Here is a 24,696-nt window from a genome sequence, read left to right as displayed (position 1 = left end):
AAGACCCATAACGCAGGTCACCTCAGCCTGGCAAGACCAACTACTTTGTTGCTTTTGTTTGATTTGCACTCTGATGTTAGCTAACAGGACCACTGCTGCTGTTGTTAAGACAGCTTGGTGTGATAATGTACCTGCAACACGGTTTAACAAAAGTGAGTCCCTATCTCAGCTAGGATCAGCAAACATCACTGTACCTAACAACATGTTGCATGAATAGTTTGAGCAGGTTCCAGTAGTGTCTGTCCCTGCCTAACAGCTGGCTCACTTATAAACCTTCCAGCCTGGTTACAGAGATAAATAACCATTTTGGTGGTACAGACTTTGTAAACCCAGACACCGCAGGGGGGAGAGGGGGGGAAAAAAAAAAAAAAAAAAGGAAAAAAAAGCATAGCATTGACAAAGTATCTTTTAGTTGTGCAGTAATATGTGTTTTACTATACACTACTGCAAGTCAATTATTGCTAAGTGTGCAAAATTTTTTTTATAGTATCTTAAAAAGTTACAATAAAATGCTGTTTTCCCTGAGAAAGACACTGGGAAAGATGAAACAGGCATTAAGCAAGGGGGATAAAACACCCTTGAAAAAAATCATAGTTTAAGTCTAGCAATGTGTCTACATATTACAGAGAAGGGTCCCTTCCATTTCAGCATCTGAGACAAAAATGTCAAGACTGGCAAACCTCTGCGGTCACTTCTAATGAAACTCCATGGAGGTTTAAAGTCATTCCTAATACATCAGACACACGACTGAGAATGTTAACAAAGCAACAAACCTGGAGGTGGTGTATTTCCCTAACACACTGCTGCAGGTGATTTATTTTTTTTGCCCCCTCCTTAAAATTGCAAGGGAGTAAGAAGTCACTGAAAACCTGAACCTTTGAGTTGAGACTTACAAAAAGGCAATTATTAACAGGAGGACAAACAAACAAAAAAGCAACAAAAAAATCCCAAACCATACTTGGAAGAGTACAACTAACTTTTTAAGCTTTGAGAAATAAAAAAACAAACAAGTAAACAAAAAAAACTTTAAAAAAACCAAACCCTTTATCAGCAGGTTCTTGGAAAAAGTAACTTGATGAACACTAGAGAGCATCCTTGCACTAGAGTTCTTTCAGTGAATATCCAGGAGATAAAAAGCCTGATGCGTGCTATGTACTAGTATGTCTATTCTCGCCTTCTCTGAGTCATAATGATGGGACTAGATTATCAAAGGGTTCTTAACCACTGAACTGGCTAAACAAGGCATGAATCATTACCCCTTTGAGCATAAAAAACACAGAACATCGACTTGAAGAAGACACTTTGGATTTATGAAACAATATGCACCAGCAATGAGGAGCTGCACGTAGGTACCGGCTGCGAACTGGTTAACATGCTGCCGAAGGCAACTGACTAAGCAAAAAGGAACTGACTAAATCGCAGCATGACTTGGAGCTGACGTCAATGTGTATCTTGTTTGGAGTTTAACTTTTCCAGTTCCCTACTGCAACACGATTCCAGGAAATCTAATGACGTCAGCCTTTTGAACTCAATTAGCTGAGGAATAGACCATTTTAACAGTGGAGGAGAAAACAAGCAGGCATTACAATACTTAAAATTATTGCTCTCTCAAATTTGTTTGCATTATTTTCTTTAATAATGAAAGCATAGGGTTTATTTACACTACTGAAACAATGCACACCTTTCTCTTAGAGCTATAAGCTTATTTTAACTATCAAATCTTAAGTGTTTATTGCTAAACAAAAAAGCAGTCTCACTTTCACAAAATAAAAAACGAATTATAAACATAGTGACATATATGACTACCCCTACAATAAAGAAGAAAAGAAGCATGGTGGATTTTTCAGCAAAATCCTGCATCAAATAGTAAAGATTATTTATCTGAATCCATCAGTGCAAGAACTGATGCACTAACAGTCTTTTTTTCCCCAAAATTAAGCTGTTAAAATTGCCCTGAAATCCTACACTGACTAGAATCATCAGAAGCTATGTGTACTGGTTTTGAAAGATGAAAGAGTTACAGCAACAGGTTCAAAAGAAAATGTCACAATTACCAACTAAGCACTGCTTAGACCTCCAAAAACACAATGTAAAAGATTTACAAAATTTTTACCTGTTTCATCTCCTGTTACAGCCATGATCAAGCTCTGCACACACGATTCTCCTGTGCCTCTACCAGAGCTCAGCATGAACTGTTCCAAACTAGCAAGCATGTGCAGGATTACAAGCAAGAGCACTGACATCACAGTGACCTCACTTGCTTACCACTGTCATTAATACGCTCTGTCACTGGAACAGCCCACTGAAACTGCAGCCCAAACAACTCCTTCCCCAGCAAAGCTTTTTTTTTTTCCTTCCTCTTCCATATTTCTATAAGCCTAGCTTTTTTCTTTTTCCTTGAATTATTCATAAAGCTACAGAAAGCACTCACCACAAAGCTGACTGTAAAACAAGTCCTGAAAATTCACAGCACTGACTGACAGAAATTAAAATGTGGCTCTAGGATTCATTAATGAATCCGAATTATAATGTCACGACTGGATAGAAAAAAGGGAATTTTTTAAAATGAAGTGCAATTGTTTTGATTGGAGCAATTCCACTAAAAGGCAGAAAATTTTCAGACATATGTGCCAGACAGGAAATCTTAATAAGCTATAACAAATAGGTAAATGAAAGGCTAAAGCTCCTTGCAGTGGGGGGGTGACCCACAACCCACACATTTAATTTCAGTTAAAAGCTTCAGAAAAGACTGAAGAAAGCTCCAACAAAGTATGTCAACCTGAAGCTAGTGATTTCAGATGCTGTAACAGGCAGAACAGTAACTCTGGGTAAGGGCTACCTCTGCCCCATTCCTTCCTTTTTCAAAATAAATCCAAGAGATCTGTTTGACTTCATTTTAAAAAATTAAAAAAAAAAATTCAGCTCTGACAGAGTTACTCCTTATTTACATCAATTTAAATGAAATTAGTTTCAGACCAACAGCGCAGGCACTGGTCTGTATGTAGGGCGCAGCAAACTTCTAAGGCCATCTGTAATAAACAAATTCAGACTGGTAATTTGTCAACTGTGAAACAATGCCACGGACAGCAATAATAGAAACACCAATGCAAAAAAGGAGCACCCTGTGATTACAGGACCATTTCAGGATCATATGAACAGAAGATCAGAACTGAAGCACTCAAGAAATTCAAGCCACAGATCTCAAATACCACTGTTAATATCACTGACTGTATTATGAAAATACACAGACCCCAAGAGAATGATTTTTGATACAACTTTCCTATGCTCATTTTCACTATTAATTAAACACTTTCTTTTCCTTCAGCTAGCAAAAACAACCCTTAATCTGTATTAGGAAACTGTCAGGACATCAGAACTACCTCTTATGTTGCCTATGAATGTTAACTTGTAGCAAATGAAATAGCACTCAGTTGGTTCAACACCTTTGGTGCTTTTATACTAATCCTTTCTCCCCATCACAGGTTATCAGAAAATATCAAGCACAGGGTTTATGTGATGCCATCCATTAATACATGAGATTTATCAACAATTACTTTAGAAAAAACATAAATACATATGCTATCTGAAGAATTCTGAAACAGACCTTTTCTGCCCTAGGACTGATTTTTTTTTTTCCTTTCTTTTACCTCTATGATTATTACAGATAAAATTTATATGCTGTCTACCCAAAATCATCATAAAAATATATGTAAGTGGAAAGATTGCTAAGCAGAATGTTGCTTTCCTATAATAATCTGTGCTATCATGCTATTAGGTGAACAGTCAGCTACAAAGTGTATGTAAAGGACAAATGTTCATAAACTATATTCCTACAGACTTTATAGCATAGGCAAGATGACCTGCAGTCATCATATTAGAGACTTGTATATCCAACTAATTCCATTGTCTCACTCCATCCTGAATAACTCAGATTTGTTGACAATATGCCATTATTCTCATAAAGCGATCTGTACTACCATAAAGATCCTCAAGGTGCTTTCATACTCTTTTCATACACTCTTTTTTTATCAAAAATTTTTTTTCAGTTTTTTCCAGTATCAATAGCACGTATAATACGTTGAAACTTTTATCTTCACATCATCTCTTAGTTCATGCTCAAAGCTTATTCCCTTTGTATTTTTCCCAGTATATGTTACATAGCATTTTTATTCTGAATCAACAGCTGTGAACATCACTAAAGCACTGGACTTTGTTTGGGCCAAATGAACAGAGAATTCCAAGAAGTCAACTTCTCCTGAGACAAGTTGTTCTCATGGACAGAGAACAAATCAATTTAGTTAAAAGTATCTAGAAGCTTCCAGAAACAGGATATAGACAGTAGTCAGTAACTGTCTCTGAATCTGTTTTCAAAGTTTTCATCACACACAAGACAATTAATGGGCTAGACCATGGAGTAGCCAAGCCCATCACTGAGACTGAAGAGCAAAGTTAGAGGACAATCCCCTGTAATGAAGCGTCTGTGAAGGAAGGCCAGTCAAATGAAATTCCCAAGGAGGTTTTAGGAAGCAACTATGTAAATATTCTCTCTGCTCCGCCACGTGCCCTCACACCCCCTTTCTCCCCCGCAGCTCTGAAAAATCAAAGCAATACCTACAAAATACTACAGTCAACCTGGAGAAACAGGGAAGTCCTCTAATTTAGGGGACATATACACACATGTACAGAAAACATAGACTCACACTTAAAAAACATGCACTACCAGAGTGGGAAATTTGTTTGGGGGACAGACAAATTTGGGTCTTAAGGCTTTGCTAAGAATGTGTTCATAATAGTATTTAGGGAACTTACAGCAGTACTCTCTGCATAATGAAAAATAACATTTTGGCTAAGGGTTTTTCATATTATAGTCTTAGAACTTCCTTGAAACGCTTCTGAAAAGTCTTGGGAAGATAATGTACTTCAGCAAGGAATTAACCAGAGACAATGGAAGAATTCAAATTTGGTATTATTATTTAGCACCGTCTCAACAAGTTCAGATATCTACAAGCTATTAGCTTTATTTACATCCTGGGCTTCCTTTATAGCAAAGGGAGAGAAGCAGCCACTTAAAGACAGAACTTATTTCAAACATCTATATTAGAGCAAAAAAAAAAAAAGCACCTCAACTTGGACTTCACCAACTATCTCAGATATCTTTGTCTACCTTTAGTTGATGACTCTCACCTACTCCATGAATACATAAAGTCCTCCTGGCTCTTCTCACAGTTTATTTCAGATAGCTGCTTTGGCTTAAGAAAGCATTCATACAGCCCTCCCTCCTTACTTCTCCGTACTAATTGAAAAAAAAAAATAAAAGGGAAAATAAATTCCCTATATCCTCCATGCAGAAATCTCTTCCCCATTTTCAAAGGTTTTCCTCAACATAACCCAAACCTCAACCCTTCTTTCCCTGGTTCTCAATCTCCCTCAGCATTTCAAAAAGGTTGGGAACAGTGGAAGGAAAAAAAGTCCTGCATAAACTACAGTAAGGTTCAAGATTTCACTATTCACAGTTCAATTCACATGTGTGCATTTTATAGGACCTACAAAGTGTTCTTCTGGGAGAAAACTAGCTTCAGTAAAGGATCTCCTTTCTCATGACTTGTTACAAGAGTCATAATTTGCAAGGAAGTTCTGCCCTAAATATATCCAAAGAACTTCAGAATTTATGTTGTATTAAGATTAACTGCTGAGAAAAACAAATTAGTTTCATATATGAAATGAGATGCACCCTCAGTATCTCATTTCAATCTGTAACAGCATCTTTACTGCAATCAAACATATCTCTCAAAGTCTGGACAAGCAAATTCAAAGCAGAAAGTGATTTTACAGTGTTATTTTCTTCTCATAACTAGAAATGATGTCAACACAAAATAAAAAGCCTTTAAAAAAACTGTTTTATATGAAAAAGCTAAAATGCAGTACACTAATAAAATTTACCTTGAACAACAAGTTGGTTTCCAGGAACAAAAAACTGCTGTGTGCCATCAGGTGATTGTCCTGCACATTGCACAATAGCAGCACCTGGCTGAGGAGCTCCTGAATTTGTCATTGTTAATGTCTGTAGTCCATGGACATCATCAGAGGATGGATTAAAAATCTGGATTGCACCACTCCGAGTTATAGTAACTAAACATAAAAAGAAAAAGAAAAAAGTTAGGCGACAGAAGGAGATATAACACGTTAAAAAGCACATCTTCCTTTTTCAAATAAACATTGTCTGATAGGACTCCTGGTCCTCTCTTTGCTTAAAGATAATTGCACAGTAAAACTTAGATATACTGGTTTCCACAAATATAAAGCTTGTTGTGTAGTACATGCCATGTGCATAACAGGTAAAAAGCAGTGTTCCACACATTTTATCTCTATGCTTCCAGAAATATTAACTGTCCTAGAATGCTTTTAATACAAGAAAAAATAAAAAATAGTAGTGCCTAGCCACAGAGAATCATTGTTGTTCTAAACACTAATATAAAAAAAATATTTTTAAAAAACCCTGTGTTTATCAACTCCCACAAAACAAAAACCAGAACATCTAGACAAAGAGCAAGTCTTCTGACACTCACAATCCCCTCCTTCGTGTCAGAGAAAGTCTAGCCCAACGATGTTTATCCACGTTGCATAAAGCTGTAAAGAGTCCAATACTTACGTAAAAAGAGAAACAGAACAATGTTTTTTCCCCCATGTAATCAACAATATGAGAAATACAAATATATTTTGCCATTAAAAAAATCATATTGTGTTTCTCACCATAATTAAATATACAGGAAAAAATCAAATTCCCTAGAGAGTTTATTGATTGTATATTCCTTTCGAAATTAGCATTGTCTTTGTTAAGAGCAGAAATACAGAGTCATAGCATGGTTTGGGTTGGAAGGGACCTTAGAGATCATCTAGTTCCAACCCCCCTGCCATGGGCAGGGACACTTACCACTAGCCCAGGCTGCTGAAAGCCTCATCCAGCCTGGCCTTGAACACCTCCAGGGATGGGGCACCCACAGCTTCTCTGGGCAACCTGGGCCACTGCCTCACCACCCTCACAGTGAAAAATTTCTTCCCAATGTCTAATCTAAATCTGCCCTCTTTCAGCTTAAAACTGTTACCTCTCATCCTGTCACTACACTCCCTGATAAAGAGTGCCTCCCCATCTCTCCTGTAGCCCCTTTAAGTACTGGAAGGCTGCAGTCTCCCCAGAGCCTTCTCATCTCCAGGCTGAACAACCCCAACTCTCTCAGCCTGTCCTTATAGGGGAGGTGCTCCAGCCCACTGAGCATCTTAGTGGCTCTCCTCTGGACCCACTCCAACAGGTCCAGGTCTTTTTTATGTTGGGGGCCCCAGAGCTGTACACAGTACTCCAGGTGGTGTCTCACAAAAGCAGAGGGGCAGAGTCACCTCCTTCGACCTGCTGGTCACGCTTCTGTTGATGCAGACTGGGTGAACAATTGTGTTCAATTACCCAGGCTCACTGTGAGCCTGGGTAAGCAATTCTGTCCCAGCTGTCCTGCAATTATTCATTCAGATCACAATCCAATACTTCCTAAATAAGAGTGAATTAACTCCAGTAACTCCCTCTCTTACAGGATTGATTCCTGCCATATTACCAGAACAACACATTGCCCCCACCCCCTTCACTATCCTGATCTTGACCACTGCACAGACTTTTGTTGTGCTGGAACTCTATTGGAAATTGGGCCTTGTAGGAAGTATGTAGGAGTTTCTTGGACACTCCCTGGAGTTGTACATCATGCAGGTGGATGTAAATGGCATCTTCTCTTCTAGCTAGGACTAGACATGGTACTAATACTATTCTCTGAGTATGATCAACAACTCTAATTCAGAAAAATCACACCTTTCCCTCCCTTCCAAAACTGAGAAAAGCAACTGAAGTTGGTCTTTCCCAAAAGACTTCTTAATTCTCCAATTGTTAAAAACCTGTCTTAAGACAGCAAGCAACTCAGATGGCAAAAGAACTAGTAGTTATCATTTCCACTGCACCATTTCAGACAGAACATCATGATATGCACAAGGAGGCAAAGGGGGGAGGGCGACTGATTCACACACTCCAACTGAACAAACAACTCTTGCAGTTAGACCACTACCACAGGTGAGGCAAAACAATTTTCTTTCAGTATTCAATAACCAACATGACAGAAATACAGGCAACAGAGCAGGTTTGCAGTCAGGCTACAAGGCTCATACACAAGACACTGCCTTATGCAAAACTAGCCATTCCCCTTACAGAAAGATAATATATGCGTTGATGGAGGCAACTGGGAAAGATACTTTATCTAGCTGGTCATGCCTGTCAGCCTATCTGCTTCCATAAACCAAAGTCAAGAAGCTCTGAGGAAAAAGATATTTGGAAACCATGGCAACATACCCTTTTAGCTTGTAAAAAGTAAGCAAAGAACAGCCATCACTGCTGCTAACAGAAAAAAAAATATTTGTTTTTCAGAAAAATTAACTTATCAAGTTCTTCCAAAATAGTCACCCCAGACTTCCAGAAACCAACATACAGTGAAAATTATGTTTTCAACAAAACTGCCTTTCCTATGCAGGAATAGAGACAGTAATCAGCAAATGTAGTGACAGATGATATCTGTTTTAAACCAAGGCACAGTACAGATGAGCGTAGCAACACTGCCAGACCAGTTCTTCATTACCATGGACACTGTATGAGCTTTACGCATAAACTGCTGAATGCCTCCACAAGAGAACCCATGCAACCAATGCTGGCCAAGATGCAAAGAGTGCTCAGATAAAATAATGATAAGCAGAATTAAAGAGCTACTGACAGGAGATATAAAGGTAAAATAGATAAATGTAGTGACCTTCTGCATCATATCTAGACTGAAATCAACATAGGAGATGCTGCATGCCTCCATAGCGTTCCTGGTTTTAACTGACAGCAGTTCCTGAGGATCACAGGCAGCCAACAGAACAGCTGCTCAGAAATGCTGCAGATCTGTGCCTTAAGGCATGTGTAAGGACTAGAAGTAAACAGTCAAGCTCTCTTTGGTAAGTTCTAAATTAAGATCCCCTCTACTACGAGGAGTGGACCATCCACTTGGATTCAATGTGAAATCTGACTTCTCTGGCAAGCAATAACTTTAAAGGTAATGACGAGCATCCTAAGAAAGATTTTGACGTAATTTTTCCTAACCAGAATTACAACACACAGACCTCACTGCAGCAAAAGATGTGTGATATTTCAACTTCCAATGTGTAACTTAAAAGAAAATATATAATCAAATTAATGCACTAATAAATTGGGTAAAAACAACACCAAATATTCCCAGGAAGACAAAGCTCTCAAACAAAGTTTTTGAGCCAGAATCAGGAGAGCCTATGAAAGCTGACATTTCATCCTGAAGCAATGCCTCATTATGGCTGAGAACCTTTTTAAGAAGTTAAATTACTTTAAATACATAGCACATGTTTTAGGCTACGATTATAACTTATTGAAAGAAAATGTAGCATAAACCAAAAATCTTCTATGCTTGGTTCATGCAAAAGCTAAGTTTAAATTAAGAGTTAATTACATTTTTGTGGACTGTAATTCAAGCACATTGCTGGTCATGCTCTCTGTTGTTTGATTTTTTCAGAAGTACATGTTTGATTGAAAAAGAAAAGCAGAAATTAATTTTCATTATTCTTTTACACACCTTCCTGTCACCATGATTTATAGCTAAATTCAAATTAAAACATCCTTAATTAAGAATCATCATCTCCTGAAAAACATTGCTAGTAGAAGTACAACTCTGGTTTCCTAGAGGAATGTATGATTAAGAAACCTAAACTCCTAATTTCTTAGAAATCCTAAAGGTTTTCAGGCTCACTAGAACATAGTACAGACACTACAGCACTTCTTTTTAAACCTTGAAACTGCATATATATGTGTATTTTTAAAGCAAACCTACGTCAAACCAGAAATAAAAAAAATGAAGAAAATAATTTAATTTGGTCAATAATATCTGCCAGATTCTATACTGGATAACTGTCATTTAGCATGACCACAAGTCCACAAAACAGAGCACTTCAGATGCTGGACATCACGAAGGAGTCATTTATTTATGTCTATACCTTACAGAAAGGGTGAAAAAAGTAGCTTAGAAGCCCAAGCAAAATTACTTTCTATGTTGAAGGGATAGATAATATTATAGGAAATTCTTCTTTTTCAGAGTTGCTAATTCCTTTAGTTGCACAAATTAAAAATAACTGAAGAATTCTGAGGGTGACTAGGACACAACTAGAGAGCCATTCTATCCTCTTTTATACACCATTGCAACGTTTTAATATACTTCCTCTGCTCTCTTGTTTCAGGAAAAAAAACCTGCAACATTTCTTTTGCAATTTTCCTGTCATTACATCAAAGGAAAAATATCTGTATTTCAGTGTGGCTACCCATAAAAAGACATGAAAAAAAAGTAACTGTAGGAGTGAAGCTTTAACCAAGCTTCCAAATAATTGGAAAAAGAGTCACTGAAAAGTTATCCCTTAGATGAAATATGGTTAAGCCCAAAGAAGCTATGGGAAGCAAGTATCAAATTTTGGATACCGCAATTTAGGTTACTCCTGCAGCTAAAGTGTTCATCCTTGACAACTGGAGAGGAAGAGACGTAGTTCTTTTAAGAAAGAAAAGTCAGTTAACAATAGTTTCATACTCCAACCTCACACTTGAAAATAAATTCTAACTCACTAGTTGTCATTTCATGTAATGAATAGCACTAACACATAGCAAATCACAGTAATTTGAAACTACAATGATTTATAACACTGAACATTCACATAAAAGTGTCAACATTTTTCATTTCACCTGAGCCTCACCTCCACATTTTTAATGCACAGGAGTTCCAGAAGGACTAAATCTAGTAACCAACAAACATTACAAGAAACAGACTAAAAGTCTATAATGCCCATGTTAGGAGAAATTAAATATAGAAATTGAAATTGTTTAGAAATACAGAAGTTCTCATTCTTTTTCTCCAAAATCCAACATCTCTACTTCATTATGGAACTCTTAGATACAAAGTTGTTCCTATGTATGTTCTACAATATCACATACTATCTTTGCAAACATACTGTATTGCCCTGTGTTAGTATGATACAGGCTGGTTGGCATGGCCGTTGCAGAAATACCAGAAGGCACTCCTTCATCATCTGACTTTTCTTCTTCTTCAATCTTCGGTACTGCAGGAGCATCAGACGAGAGTTCATTCAAAATTTTTCTAAAAAAGAACATAAGTAATTTTACATGTTTGAAATTCCCTATCCATGAGAAAACCAAGTCACTGCCTTTTATCAGACAGTTTTGCTGTAATATATAAGCTGCCTTTAAAAACCAGCAAAACCAAAATAAAAAGTCCTTACCTGTACGAAGGCCTTCTTGAAAGTATTTCCCTACGTTTTTGAGAATCAGTTATCTCTTTTGATTCTGTAGATTCATCTGCAATTGATGCTACCTGTAAAAGCAAAGTTTCTGGAATTCATAACTTCATAAAAAAAAGAAGATAGCAACAGTAAAAGACTATTTTAAAAAATTCCTTCCATGTTTGCATACAGGAAGTTTGTGCACTTATTAATGACTAATCACATGATCTTGGACTTCTTTTTTCCAAAGCAAATCACAAATTATGAGGTTAGCAACGCACAGCCACTTAGATGTCATCTTCCATTGGAAAAAGAAAAAAATCAAAATAATCCAGGTTATTTTTTTGTGAATGACACCTAGAAAAAGTATTGAAGACAGAAGATTTCTTTAAATATAAAAATATTCAATATTTCAATACTGCACTAGTGCACCTTAAATAACAGTATACAATACAAAAGCCTCTTCATAACCACACCAAAGCTATTTAGAAAATTGGTTTATTTAAATCAAGTTATTCAAATATACACTTACCAACACAGATTCATAAATACTAATACATTGCTTAGCAATACTATGCGAGTTTTAGAAACTACTGACAAATCCACAATGTCTGATTTCCTCAGACCTTTATTAGCAGTATTTTCACACGTTCTTTTTCTCTTAAAATTACCCAAGATGACATTAAGGCCTGGACCTGAATCACACTCTTTACTGGCAACTATCCTATTACACAGAACTGAAAGTGATTATTTAACAAGGAAAACATGCTATTTTCTTAATTCCGACTACTACTCAGAACTATTGGTGTGTAAGATTTCCAAACCGAAACAGTGCAGGAAGGTTAGCGTGGAAAACCACCTCTTCACATAAAGACAGACCAGACTGCAGTTTTAGACTAAGCGCTGCGTTAAGCTAACAGTGAACAAACATGACTTAAGTGACTAGAAGGCTCAAGCGCTTGACGTGGGTGAAGTGGAGGCCTACCTGCAGCTTTGGGAAATCAAGGAAGAGCTCTAGAAGTAATACAGTTGTCAGGCCTGAGAGCTCGGTGCTAGAAACAAAACCTTCTCGACCTCAGAAGAAAATTACTGTCTGGAAGGTTCTGGAAATTTATAGGCCTGGGTCACCCCAAGTCAAACCTATAAAATTACACCTTGAAAGGACTACAGGTTATCACAGAACGAAATTGTCTCTTCGCTTGTTAATTTTAGTACATTCCAGTTCTGTGCAAAAATATTTAATGTAGCCTCATTTTGCTGGGTAATATGTAGGAAATGTCACTAAAACTCTACACCTGCCTAATGAAAAAAAAAAAGACCACCTAAAAATAATGAGGTATTTCTGCATGTCTACAGATGTATAGCTCCAAACCAGACTTCAGAGCTGACTGGCAGAGATGCAAGAGCTTCAAGCAGTTTGTATTCATCCTTTTGCAGGACAGACGAATGCTGACCAGCAAAGAGATCTTCTGAAAGGCAATTCTCTCCAGTGCCCTACAATGATCTGTCTGTGGATCGACCTTGAAGTCTCTGGCATAAACCTTCAAAACTAAGGCAGCATCACACAAGAGAGAGCCTGGGCATCCTGTCTCAAAACAGAGATCTCATTCTGCCGGGGGGTGAGGGGAATTGTCCCAGGACAAACTGCACCAAACAAAAAAAAAAAAAAAAAGTGCCTTTAAACCTTCCCATTCCACTAAGGGTTGCCAACAGGCACCCCTAGTTTGTCAAAATGGCTGAAGAAGTCAGGAACAGTTGTACTTTGGGAAGAAGCTAAGGAAATCACATGACAACATAAGCTTTTTAATGTGGAAGGGGACATTTTCTGCAAGAAATTTCAAAAGTTGTAATTTTCATCACGACAAAGAGAAAAACTTAATGTTTCAGCTTTTTCTAACAGCAAGCAACCACATTCACAATGCTAACCAGTGGAAACCATTGCAATTTTTTCCTGGACATCATTCAGACTTCAACTTTACCACACCACTCTGCGTTTAAACAAATTAAACTTTCAGCTCATGTTAGCCTGCCAATATCCAATACATTAGAGGGGGGAGAAAGCAGAAAAGTCAAATAACAATCTGAACTTCATACCTTCCTACAAGTAAAACAACATTACCAAAACAGTAAGGAATATGATATAGATAAGCATTTTTTCATCCCAAAAGCAACAGCATTACAAGAAAAAATTTTAAACACCTTCTGGTTTAAAGCTGCAGGTGTTTGAGGGAGAGGTCATGCAAGCTTTAACATTAACCTTCAGCATACCTTTTTTTTTTTTTTTTAAAAAGTAAACTGATATAATTTCTCAAGTTCCCAACTGTCTGGCAGAGACAGGATATCAAGCTGAAGCCAAATTATCTGAAGGAAGGGTCAGGTGGCAAGATAAAGCATTAAGAAGATCACAGAAGGGCTGAACAACTTCTGTAATGGAGTCTTTTACATACAGCATCTTTAACTCCTTCTTGCAGAGTCACCTTATTTGCCATTAGCACGCTTAAATGAAACCAAAGCAAAACCCTGGAACTAACTAGTCAGTATTAATTAGGACACAGCTTTCCTGTCTCTACACCTTTCGGGAAGGGAACTCAACCAGAGTTCACTCAATACAACAGTTGACTTCCACTCCCCTAAGATGATACAGCAGCAGCTGGCAAAGAGAGTCCAGAGAAATTCTTGCTTCTGAGCTTCAGAGCAAGTTCTCTATTTTTGCATGTATGTCCTGACTATACTGACTTGAAGAAAAGCAGTGACAGAAACTGGGAATGACTGTAATATGCTTATCTCAACAAGTTCACTCTGGTAAATTACAGTTAGAAAGAATTCAATTAAGAGAGTATTTATTTTGAATACTCTGATTTGACTTCAAGCTTGACCAAATCCATGTGTCCTGGCAACTACTGCACCAGTTTCAAAAGTGATCTAGGATATCAATACCCTACCAGGTCCCATCATCTACACCTATTGCTTACAAATAAAATATTCAATACCTGGCCAAGGTTTTATTCTTTTTCTCTAATCTATAAGATAAGCCATACTTACATATGCCTTTTTATTTATTATTCTTGAAAGCTCCTATGACGTCTCAAACATTAAAAGGTGGTTTCTCAAGAAGCCTGACAGTGTATGTCTTTTCCTTAACATGCTGCAATGACTGCAGTTAAAACCAGACACATAACAGGTATATAGTCTCTTTTACCAGAGATATTGATTCTATTTGCAAAAAGCAATTCAGTTGACATTTCACAATCAGATTTTAAGGAAACTACAATAAAGGCATTCCTCGCTACAAGAAAAGCACCAATGGGAGGCCAAGTCATTTTCGAAACACTAAGTTCATTCTCTCTAGTCTTTTCCACTATTTAAAAGCTTTGAAAACTCTTCAGCATTTTGCACTGGTCCCTGTTTTCTTAGCAACTTTAAACACGTGAAGATTTGCCGAATAAATGTTCATTTTGAGGTTGCCCTTATTTTTGGTCTTTACATATCCACACCCACAAAAAGCAACACCAGATGCTCCAACAGGGCCTGCTAAAAACAACAAGGAATCATTTGACTATAACATGTTCACTTCCATTACATCCAGATGCTCTCCAAAAACACAGTATGATACTTGCAAATTTATGAGTTTGTAGTCTCATTAGAAACATGATGTTTGTAGAATTTAACAAACCAGAAAAACTGCAAGACACACTAAAGTAAGCCCACATTATTACACAAATTTGCTGTTGTATAAGTTCAGGGTTCCAAGACACAATTTCTTAAAAGATAAACAGGAAGCATTAAGGAATTGCTACACAATGCTTGTAGAGCTGCTACTGGTTGGCAGTTTGCCACCTTCCCCCCTCCCTGTTTCCTGCATCATAAGAGTAAATCTTGCAGCATGGCGAGGAATGAAGAGAAACCGAAGATGGGGTTGGGAGGAAGAGTTATGAGGCACCAGATATTCATGAAAACATAACAATAAAAGAGCTAACCTGAACAGCTTGCATGTGTGGTGACTGAATGACTGAGGGCTGTGTGGCTTGAATGACACCCTGGACATGAACATTTTGACCAGAAGGCAACTGCACTAGAGTTACAGCTGGAGATCCTCTTCCAGCTCTTGATACAGCTACAGAAACCTGCAAAAATTACAATCATCATGTTTAAGTAACATGCCTTATCATGTCAGCAAATGCTTTCAGAAGTGATACTAAAATAAACTGGGTTTGATTCCATTTTTAAAATAGCTTAGATGTGTGTAATCATCACACACAGAAATAAACTAGTTTTACTAGCTAAAGTTTCGTGTGTATCTTTCCAAATCGTATGGAAAGCTTAAAACTGTCCCCTAACAAATTGCAAATCTTTCTTCTTCTTTTTTTTTTTTTTTCCTCCAGGGGTTTCACGTTTTATTTTAAATTAAAAACAACGCAAAGCTATCACACACTAAATCTGCTGTCACTACCATGAAGGTCAGGAAGAATCTCAAGAAAGGTAACAAAAAAATATCAGTATTCACTGAGGTGGTACACCACTGGAACAACACAGAGGGCAGAATGTTCTCAGTCAGGAAAAAAAATAATCCAGAGCTGCTTTGATTTTGCTTTGCTTGCTAAGCAAGAACTTTAGCTTGAACTTATGCTTTTCAGACAGACATCTCCAGAGACACAAGAACTTTTCAGATAGCAAAAAAACTGCTAAATAAAGGAACACATTGATTTGTAAATTGTTTTAGTTTAATAAATCCTCTTGATATATATATATATTTATATATCAAGGGAGTTGGAGCGTATCAGTGCTTTGATACAAAAACAAAGAACAGCTGTATCTTCTTTAAGCCTAGCATAGCTGAAGAAAGTGTTCTGTTTAGGAATAATCTGATCACTTTTTCTGATGACATTTCAGAGCAGACACAGCTTTCCCCAGCCCTTGGCTCTCCACCACAAGTACCGAGAATGAATGCGTTAAGAAACAGTTAAAGACCTGTCTAAACTCAGAAAAGGAAGAGGATTACAAACATAAATCATACAATAAAAAGAGATACTATGTTTTTCAAAGTAAACTGCATTGAAAAACCTTATTTCTAGATTCTGCATATACAAGAATAAACCCAGACTCGTATCTAAAATTCTGGTATTATTCTCTTCCTAGTTTGATTCTCAGCCCCAAATGGTACCTGGTATGAGCAGTAAAGGTAAAAAGAGATGACAGGGAGAAGAAAAACATGATGAACAATGAATATTTAAAAAAAAAAAAAAAGAAAGTTTTGTATTTTTTCTGTATTCACACAGAAGGTTTTTTTTAATTCCAAATATTAAAGAAGCTTTCATTTCTGATTCATAAGCCATTGCTTGTATGGGAAACATTATTTTCTTGGGACGAGAGAAAAAATTTAACTACTATTTAGATGCTCTGCTATCAAAAAGACCAGATGTTGGCTCTAATTATCTTAAAGAAACAATGTTACTAGGAAACAGAGACAGGATCTTGTCAACATTCACTATGTAATTGTTCAATTGTTACAGGAAACTGAACTGCTTTTCAGGAAAGAGAACAATTGAGGGTATTTCTAATCCTGAAATGGAAACAATCATTCCTTAAATGGCATTAAATGGAAATATGTAAATAGGACACACAGCTTAGTCCCAATCTATAAAACAAATAATAATATTATCAGAAAGATCTATAAAGTGTCAAAGATCTGAAGAGTATGATCTATTTTGTGTCAAAGCTGATATTACCCTAAAACCAAACTTCAAGGAAGGAGCAGTCTAAATGTGTACAAAGCACGCTAACTTTTCAGAACACTACAAAGGCAATTTCACCAAACCTTTTGATTTACTGGTACCTTTGCAAGAGCTACAACCTGATACAATACCCTGTGTATTAGAAAGAACTTTCTTAGCACAACACACACAAAACAGTACAAGGTGAACAGCTTATGAGTTTGCTTTTAGTACACAAGGGGTTAGGCACATATATTCAGGAAGTAATCCAGCACTCAAGATTAAGAAACACCACATTCATTTAAAAACTCCTTATTCAGTATAACCACACAAGAAAAAAAAAAGAAAACGACACAGCTAACACTCTTTAAAAGAATGACTTAAGTTCACAATATCACAAAATAAATTGTTTTGTTCCCATTAATTCAGATAAGAGATTAAATGGGGGGAGGGGGGGGGCGGGCGGGGTTTGAGCAGGGTTGAGGGAAGAGGAGATGGTAGAATTTTAAAACCAGTTCAAACCAAGAGTGGTTTGTTCATTTATTTCTATTTCAAATAGCTCAATTTGATTTGATCAGTTTGCTATGTTTCCACAAATATCCGAAGGTTACACAATGTGTAACCTAACAAACTTTACTTTAAAATGTCTGTGATTCTTTGTATTAGGTTTGTTTTCTATAACTAGGGCTGGAAAATATATTTCAAACTTCATGTTCTGAATCTCTTTTATAAATATTAGAAATTATTAAAACAATTTTGATTCACATTTCCTTTTGCATTGTTTTCAAATTGAATATTCCCATGTTAACAGGAATACTAGAACTTTTTGACACTACAATGCATAAATACCGACTGAAACAGACTTGGCAAAAAAAATTACTTTCTGACATCAGTGATGAGCAATGCTGCCTTTAACATCTTTACTTCAAGGGCTTTCTGGCACAAGGACTGAAAACAATCCACAGAAGCAACTCAGGGATACAGAGGGCGAGGGGAAGCTTAACACATTAAGCACCTGGTTAAACTGTGTAAGGGTAATGTCCCTGGCAATGACAAAGAGACCTCAGACGTTGCAACATCTTTTTTGGGTTCTGTCCTCTTAGGCTTCACAGCTTCAACAAACATTAACCATGCATTCTGCCATAGCAGTACGATACCATACTTCCTATGTTTGGAAATACAAGTGCTACCTCTTCCAAGAGGGGAGAGAAAAGTAGACTGCAAAAAAAATCACGAACTATCTTCATACTGACGCACGTACTCTTTCAAATAAAGAGGTTACTCATCATTTGACTTCAAGATGCATTTCCATCTGAACAGTTATACTACGGATGTATGCACCCTCGTCACCCAAGGTCAGATAACTTTTCCCCACAGAGTACTACAGAGGTTATGTCCACATTCAACCCCTCATACCTCAAACATTGCTGATATGAAGTACGCAGTGTACAGCTCCATCCAATTTCTGTCCCTGTTGTAGAATCTAAACATGACAAGGACTCCAGAAGTAAAGTGAAAAGTACTTCTGGAAAAGACAAGGCAAACCCATCCTGGATTCACCTAATAAAAGAGCAAAGGACTCACCACACTCAGGCACTGAGTATCCTCTACAACAAAAAGCTGAAGACAGGGACGTTTTGGTCAATTCCAAAGCTAATGCCAAAAAAAAAGCACATAGCTTCAAGGAATACAGGGTTAGGCTGGTTTCAGCAATTTGGTTACAGCATATCCTTGAGAAAGCATAAAATTATGACAAAGCTACAGGTTTAGAGTGCTCTAACATCAACTTTGCCAAATGTCCTGGTCTTGCATTTGGCAGGCTGGTTTTAGAGCCATATTTACAACAGCCTGGCAAACTTCTACAGGGCTCAATCTGTTGGAAGCAAGACTTAACATGAAGTTTGATGCCAAGAGCCCCCAAGGAGAATATCCCTTAACTGCTAAACCTGAGGAGTCCCAGCTTGCAATGGCAATGCAGTCCAGGCTCCAGAAAAGCTCTGCTCACTCTGACAACAGTTCTCACATTGGAAATCCTGACCCATGTGTAGTTCAGGGCCAGTACTGAGAGGTCAACACGTGATATCTCAGACCAAGACAGAAGACAGCTCTACTGACAGACGGAACATGACAAAGTTTACAAAAGTGATTCAAGGAATAACCCATCAAAGATGTAGGATTAAAGAAAAAAACCACAACTGAAAGTATTTTGTCAAATCTGAAAAAGGTCTAAGTAGATTCCTCTTACATTTTTATAGTTATATTTAGTGTAGTTAAGCACAAGACAACACAGAACACAATATGGCCTCCAGAAATCCTGCAAAAGGAACATGTAATTTCTCTTTGAATACCAACACCGATGTAACTGTTCTAAGATACCTGTTTGACTATCATCAACATTATCAGAATATTTCAATTCATGTTAACCTCCTTTTAAGAGCAGCCCTCTAAGATACCAATCTTTTCATGCACAATAAGATTTGTGCATGTGAGACAGAACCCATGGAGCCCCTCTCAAAACAGGGTGTGAAATTTTCTACCTTGCACCTTTGTTCTTGCCCAAAGAAAAGGCATCGAGTTTATGTACAGGTGTTCCATACACTTCTAACAGCTTCTAAAGACAATCACCAAAATTTTTACAAATACATATTTTCTTACCTAATTCTGTTGGTGACTGGATCACCAAAACAATACCCTGTCAATTCATTAACTGACTGAAAGTGAGAGATGCAAGAAATTCAACCATAAATGCAATCTTATTCTAATTTATTTTTATTTTAAAAATAACCCATTAAAGACAGAAAATGTCAATTCTGCCTAAATAAATGAAAGATGCATCTCCTTTTTGCTAGTTTCTAATTTACTAATTTTTGCTTTTGCAGAAAAAGTAATTTTACTTTGATCACAAAAAAATCGCAGGAGTATACAGCAATATTTATTACGCAAGCTAGAGAAAAAAAAAAAAAAGAAGCTGTATTTTCTAGGGCCTCCTTAGCACTGGAGGTTATCCCATCATACCATAGTGCTACAGTCCAGGCATTCTTAGTGTCCCCCCTCCCTCCCAACAGGGAAGACATTAAGAATGCTTCAGCACAAAAAAATGTCTGCCTTTTAGAGATCACCATCTTATTGAACACCTTGTCTGCCTTTTTAAAATTAAATGACAGGTATTTCTTTAAAAAGCCTGAACTCCAGAAGAAGGAAAAACCCACCAAAAAACCCACCTCATATGCAGTTGCATCTCTCAGCATTTTGCTAGTCATTCTCTGGCCAAAGTCAAAATTCAACAAAAAAACAAGCAAATTAAAAAACATGAAACTCCATCTGAAGACTAAAAAACCCCACCTTTCTTACTGTGAGGGTAGTCAGATACTGGCACAGGTGCCCAGAGAGGTTGTGGAGACTCCATCCTTGCAGATACTCACAACCCAATTGGACACAGTCCTGGGCAACCTGCTCTGGCTGACCCTTCTTGTGCAGGGGTTGGACTAAATGATCTCAAGGGGTCCCTGCCAACCTCAACTATTCCGCGATTCTTTGATAATACACAGAAAAATACAAATTGAGTATTAAAAGACAGTGTATTAAAATGCTTTACTTCTGACTGAACAAAACCAAGGTTGAACAAATATTTGTCTGAAAAAAATTTTAAAAAACTTACAGAAATGTCTGAAAAGGAGCCCTCAGTTTCACTGACCAGGCACGTTACCTCTCGCTAAGAATCACGTCATTCTTCTTTTCTCATATTGCAGCACATTTGCAAGAAAATTAGTATGAGAGACGATTAGTAGTTGGCGCAAGGCTTGAGTCACTTTAAGTGGTTATCTTCTCTTAACTGCACTCCTCCAGAAGCCAAAGAAGGAGAAGGAGCTATCCGCACCCTTCTCTAACAGTCAAAATACACAGGTGCCAGACCAGCAGCACACCCACAAATCCCACAGAAACACCCTGAGTTTCCCATCCCATACCAGCAAAAGCAGACGGGAGATGTCTCACGTGAGGTCCCTGCCCAAGGCAGGGGTTAACCTCTCAACGTCTGCCTCTAACCCTCACCACGGCAAACCGCCTCACCTTCAGAGCCTGCCAGGTAGGAAGGTTAGGTAAGAAAGCCGTCCTCATCTTCAGCCAAATAAATGTCACAACAAGGCCTTTCAGCAATAAGCTTTCTGTCAGGGCCCGTTTTGCAAAAAGAAATGCTGTGGCAGTTCAGCCTCAAGGTGCCATGGGGGTGGGCGCAGGCTCCCAGCTGCCCCAGGCAGGGAGAGCAGCTGCATGGCCTGCAGGCCCCGGGGAGCGGCCAGACAGGCCCACAGCACTGCCAGGCAGCTGAAGCGACAGGCCTGTCTGCTGGAGGCCTCTCAGTTTCACTGTCTTTCACAGAATGGCACAATTTCATCAAACCCACTTTTCTGGACAGCCCAGGAGAGGGACATCGACTCCAGCTAGGAGCACAGAGCTGCTCTGACAGGCCCAGCCAGCTCTCTAGGCTATCTGACCGAAAAGAGGGACTCCCAGGTGTAAACTCTAGATTATTGTCCTGAGCAGTCAAACTGCAGCACATGTGTTTCATTTTAGTGATAACTGACCAAGCTCCACCGGTACTTCAGACTTACTAGTTTTAACTGAAAGACCTGAGGCCCATGTCCATTATGGCTGAACCTTCACACACAGTACTCAAGCATTAAATTCAGATAAATAAAAAGTGGCAGAAGCCCTCCGACAGCACCAGTGACAGCTTTGTCTCTAGATCAACATTAAAAATCCCAAGTGACAGAATTCACAGGTATTTTCTCCAGAGACTATTGCACAAGCCGATAGATTTTACATGTAAGTCATCCCATGAAGCTAACACAAAATTTGAACTGAACTATCAAAGAAAGAAGACATGATGACATCAACAGAGTAAACCAAACAAAATTCTTGGTTTCGTGCTCCATTCTTAAAGAAAAAAACTAAACAGTATTCCCAATGCTGCAGGTATCAAAATTGCAACAAATGTCACAGGTAACAAAATCAAAAAATAAGTGTTCATAAATATTTTGCAGTCTACATTGTGTCTGAAGACCTGACAAAAAGCAGCAGCATTCAGTCTTGAAAATTTACCTATGATGTACATTAGGTTTCTAACCAGTATCAATACCAAATACATGGCATTAGATCTTACTAAGCAACTTCTGACGATGAAGAAATTCTGTACGATGTTTTTTAAAATCAGTTCCTTTATTTCACAAAGGGTTTCTGAAGATCCTTCTAAGGGGTCTATACAGCTTTCTGAAGCTACAAACTTTAGCACTGGCAAGAACACAATTTCTCTCAAGTGCTGAAGTTTCAATGCATATTTTTTATGTTTCAGAATTATTATGTCGTCACCTTTTATCCATGAACTGCCAAAGAAGAATCCAGGTATGACTACCATACGCAACATGTAAAGTATATTTTCAGAACTCTAGACACTGTCATTGGATACACAGGAATGAAACAAAACAAGCACACATTAAAAAAATACTTGCAAGAAGACAAAACATGTTCTGTACAAAAACTGGAACTACCAATGAACCACGATTATTTTTATTCATTTTTCATTGTTGTTAAACAGCTTCAAGATACACAGGTTTTAGTTATGCTTGATCTTCCAGCCACCTCAACTCTTTAAGTCCCTATTCCCACCTCCATAACAAACATAATAATCTCGGAAAAATCGGGGCGGGGGAGGGGGGAAATGTGCCTACTGATCACTCTGAAAAGCCTGGTCTCGTAAGAGTGGTACCTTTTAACAGACCTGTTTTCAGCATACATTTGCTATTATTTTTCCTATTTAATAACAAGACTCACAGAACATAACAACTACATACAAATCAATAATTTAAAAAACATAGCTGTTCAGGGTATCACTTTATTGATTTTTCTCATCTTTCCACATTTCAACTTACCTCAGATCCTGTGGAAGTCCGACTTCGGCCTGGCTGATTCTCAAGGTGACCAGCATCTCTCTCTGGCACTGAATCCACTGCATTGTCATCCTGTTGTGATTCAACCATTTCCATGGTCATCCGTCTACAAGTAAGTACATACACATCTAAATAACACAGTACATCCCTGTACATCAGCGACCTAGGGAGAAAACAGCCATTCTAGACTATTTGATACTTGGAGCAGACAACTAAGAGAATAAATAGATTTCTCTCAAAACTAACAGATTAACTGACATCCTTTCTTGCCATTCCCCCATATGAAAATATCCATTCATACAGACAAGAGCTCCTAGAAAGCTCAGTACTTTGGAAAGCTGCAAGGAGGAGCAGTTTTGGAAATGGCTGCCAGGGGAGGGACAAGCAGAGAGTCCCAGGATCCTGTGTAGCATCAACAGTGGGGCCAGGAGCACAGCCCTCCAGGGCTGCCCACCAGCACTGCCCGCAGCAGGTCCCTCATGCTTCTTGTGTCCCACTGGACAAGGCTCAAGCTGACCAGCAGCCACGTGCTGCTACAGCCCTCTCAAACCTTCCGAGATGAATACTGACCCCCGGCTGGGATCTATGCTTGAGTTGTCTGTATGCTACTCACAGCTGAAGACCTACAATGATTCTTCTCGTTTTGCAAGTTGAGAAGTAGGGCAAATTTCAGAGAAGAATAAGCAACCTCCTGACTCTCAATTTAAACTACGAGTTTAAACTCCACAGAGAAAGCTTCCAAATATATCTGCTATATAAAAATGCAATTACCTGACAGTTGTTTTTCCATATTTCTTGGCACATTTAGTCATAACGGGAGGTGTGTGTTTTAAAACAAGAGCTTGGTTCTCTTCGGCTCCCTTTCTCTCCTACCAAACCCTGCACTGAAGGTGCAACATTGAACAGGTGATGTCACAAACACTGCCATGGCAACAGGTCAGTTTACAAACAGAACAGAGACAGGACAGGGTCAGGCAGAGGCAGGCAGGATGCCCTGAGGGCAAGCTCCCACCTACACCTTACACAAGGAACTGAGGCCGCAAAAGGAAAACATTATATAGTTGTGGGATTTAAAAGGCAGCAAATCTTGCTTCTTTTGGTTCAGTTACTGTAACTAGGGGATGGCGAGCCCCTCTGAACTCAAAGTTTAACTATGTCAAAAGGCCAATAGCTACTGCAGTTTCTTCTCAGGTCTTTCACTGAGAGATGGAAGACATGAAGAAGGAAGTCTACTACGCGCCTGACTCCAAGGTTCCTAAATTTAGCCCCACATTTTAAAAGTTAACTACATTAAGTCAAACTAACCATAAACCCAACTCCTTTTGCGGCACTATTTTACAGAATATTTCACAATCTTCAAGGAGAATAATTTTTTAGAAATTGCCCTTTTTGCCTAGAACAAAGGCATAAAAATACGAAAAGGAATCCAGTCAAATGATGGAGAGAAACATATTTCTATCTTGTATTCCTCTAATGGTATTCTACTGACCAGACTTAACAGACTGCTTTGCCAGCATGAGCTCAGCTGCTGTAGTACTATGGCTAGTGGTAGCCAAGCTGTACACAGTTCAAGATGTTATGGGTTAACATTAGTATTTCTGCCAACAGAAGTTACATACTCCATGCCAGTATCAATTCAGATTACATTTGTAACGAGACATTTTACACCT

At 38.2% G+C, this 24,696-nt stretch overlaps 1 protein-coding gene across 6 annotated transcripts in view; it reads right to left on the bottom strand.

Moving 5' to 3' along the window:
- CREM (cAMP responsive element modulator) overlaps positions 1-23,838 on the bottom strand; it is a 28,655-nt gene extending 4,817 nt beyond the window's left edge. For 2 of the 6 annotated variants that reach the window (XM_010084032.1, XM_010084033.1), the window contains exons 1-6: positions 23,798-23,838; positions 23,009-23,132; positions 15,348-15,494; positions 11,371-11,462; positions 11,083-11,228; positions 5,941-6,129 (exon numbers count right to left, since the gene is read on the bottom strand). In XM_010084032.1, coding sequence (XP_010082334.1) covers positions 5,941-6,129; positions 11,083-11,228; positions 11,371-11,462; positions 15,348-15,494; positions 23,009-23,132; positions 23,798-23,838 — 739 coding nt within the window. Of the gene's footprint in view, positions 1-2,113; positions 2,204-5,940; positions 6,130-11,082; positions 11,229-11,370; positions 11,463-15,347; positions 15,495-23,008; positions 23,133-23,797 lie in introns of those variants that run through there. The other 4 variants (XM_010084036.1, XM_010084037.1, XM_010084034.1 and 1 more) reach the window with 3 other exon arrangements.
- Between the last annotated feature and the right edge of the window lie 858 nt (positions 23,839-24,696).

The sequence above is a fragment of the Pterocles gutturalis genome, unplaced genomic scaffold (assembly GCF_000699245.1).
Source record: "Pterocles gutturalis isolate BGI_N339 unplaced genomic scaffold, ASM69924v1 scaffold23275, whole genome shotgun sequence".
Lineage (NCBI taxonomy): Eukaryota > Metazoa > Chordata > Aves > Pterocliformes > Pteroclidae > Pterocles > Pterocles gutturalis.
The sequence above is the reverse complement of the archived record's forward strand: the minus strand, read 5'-3'. Positions and strand labels throughout refer to the sequence as shown.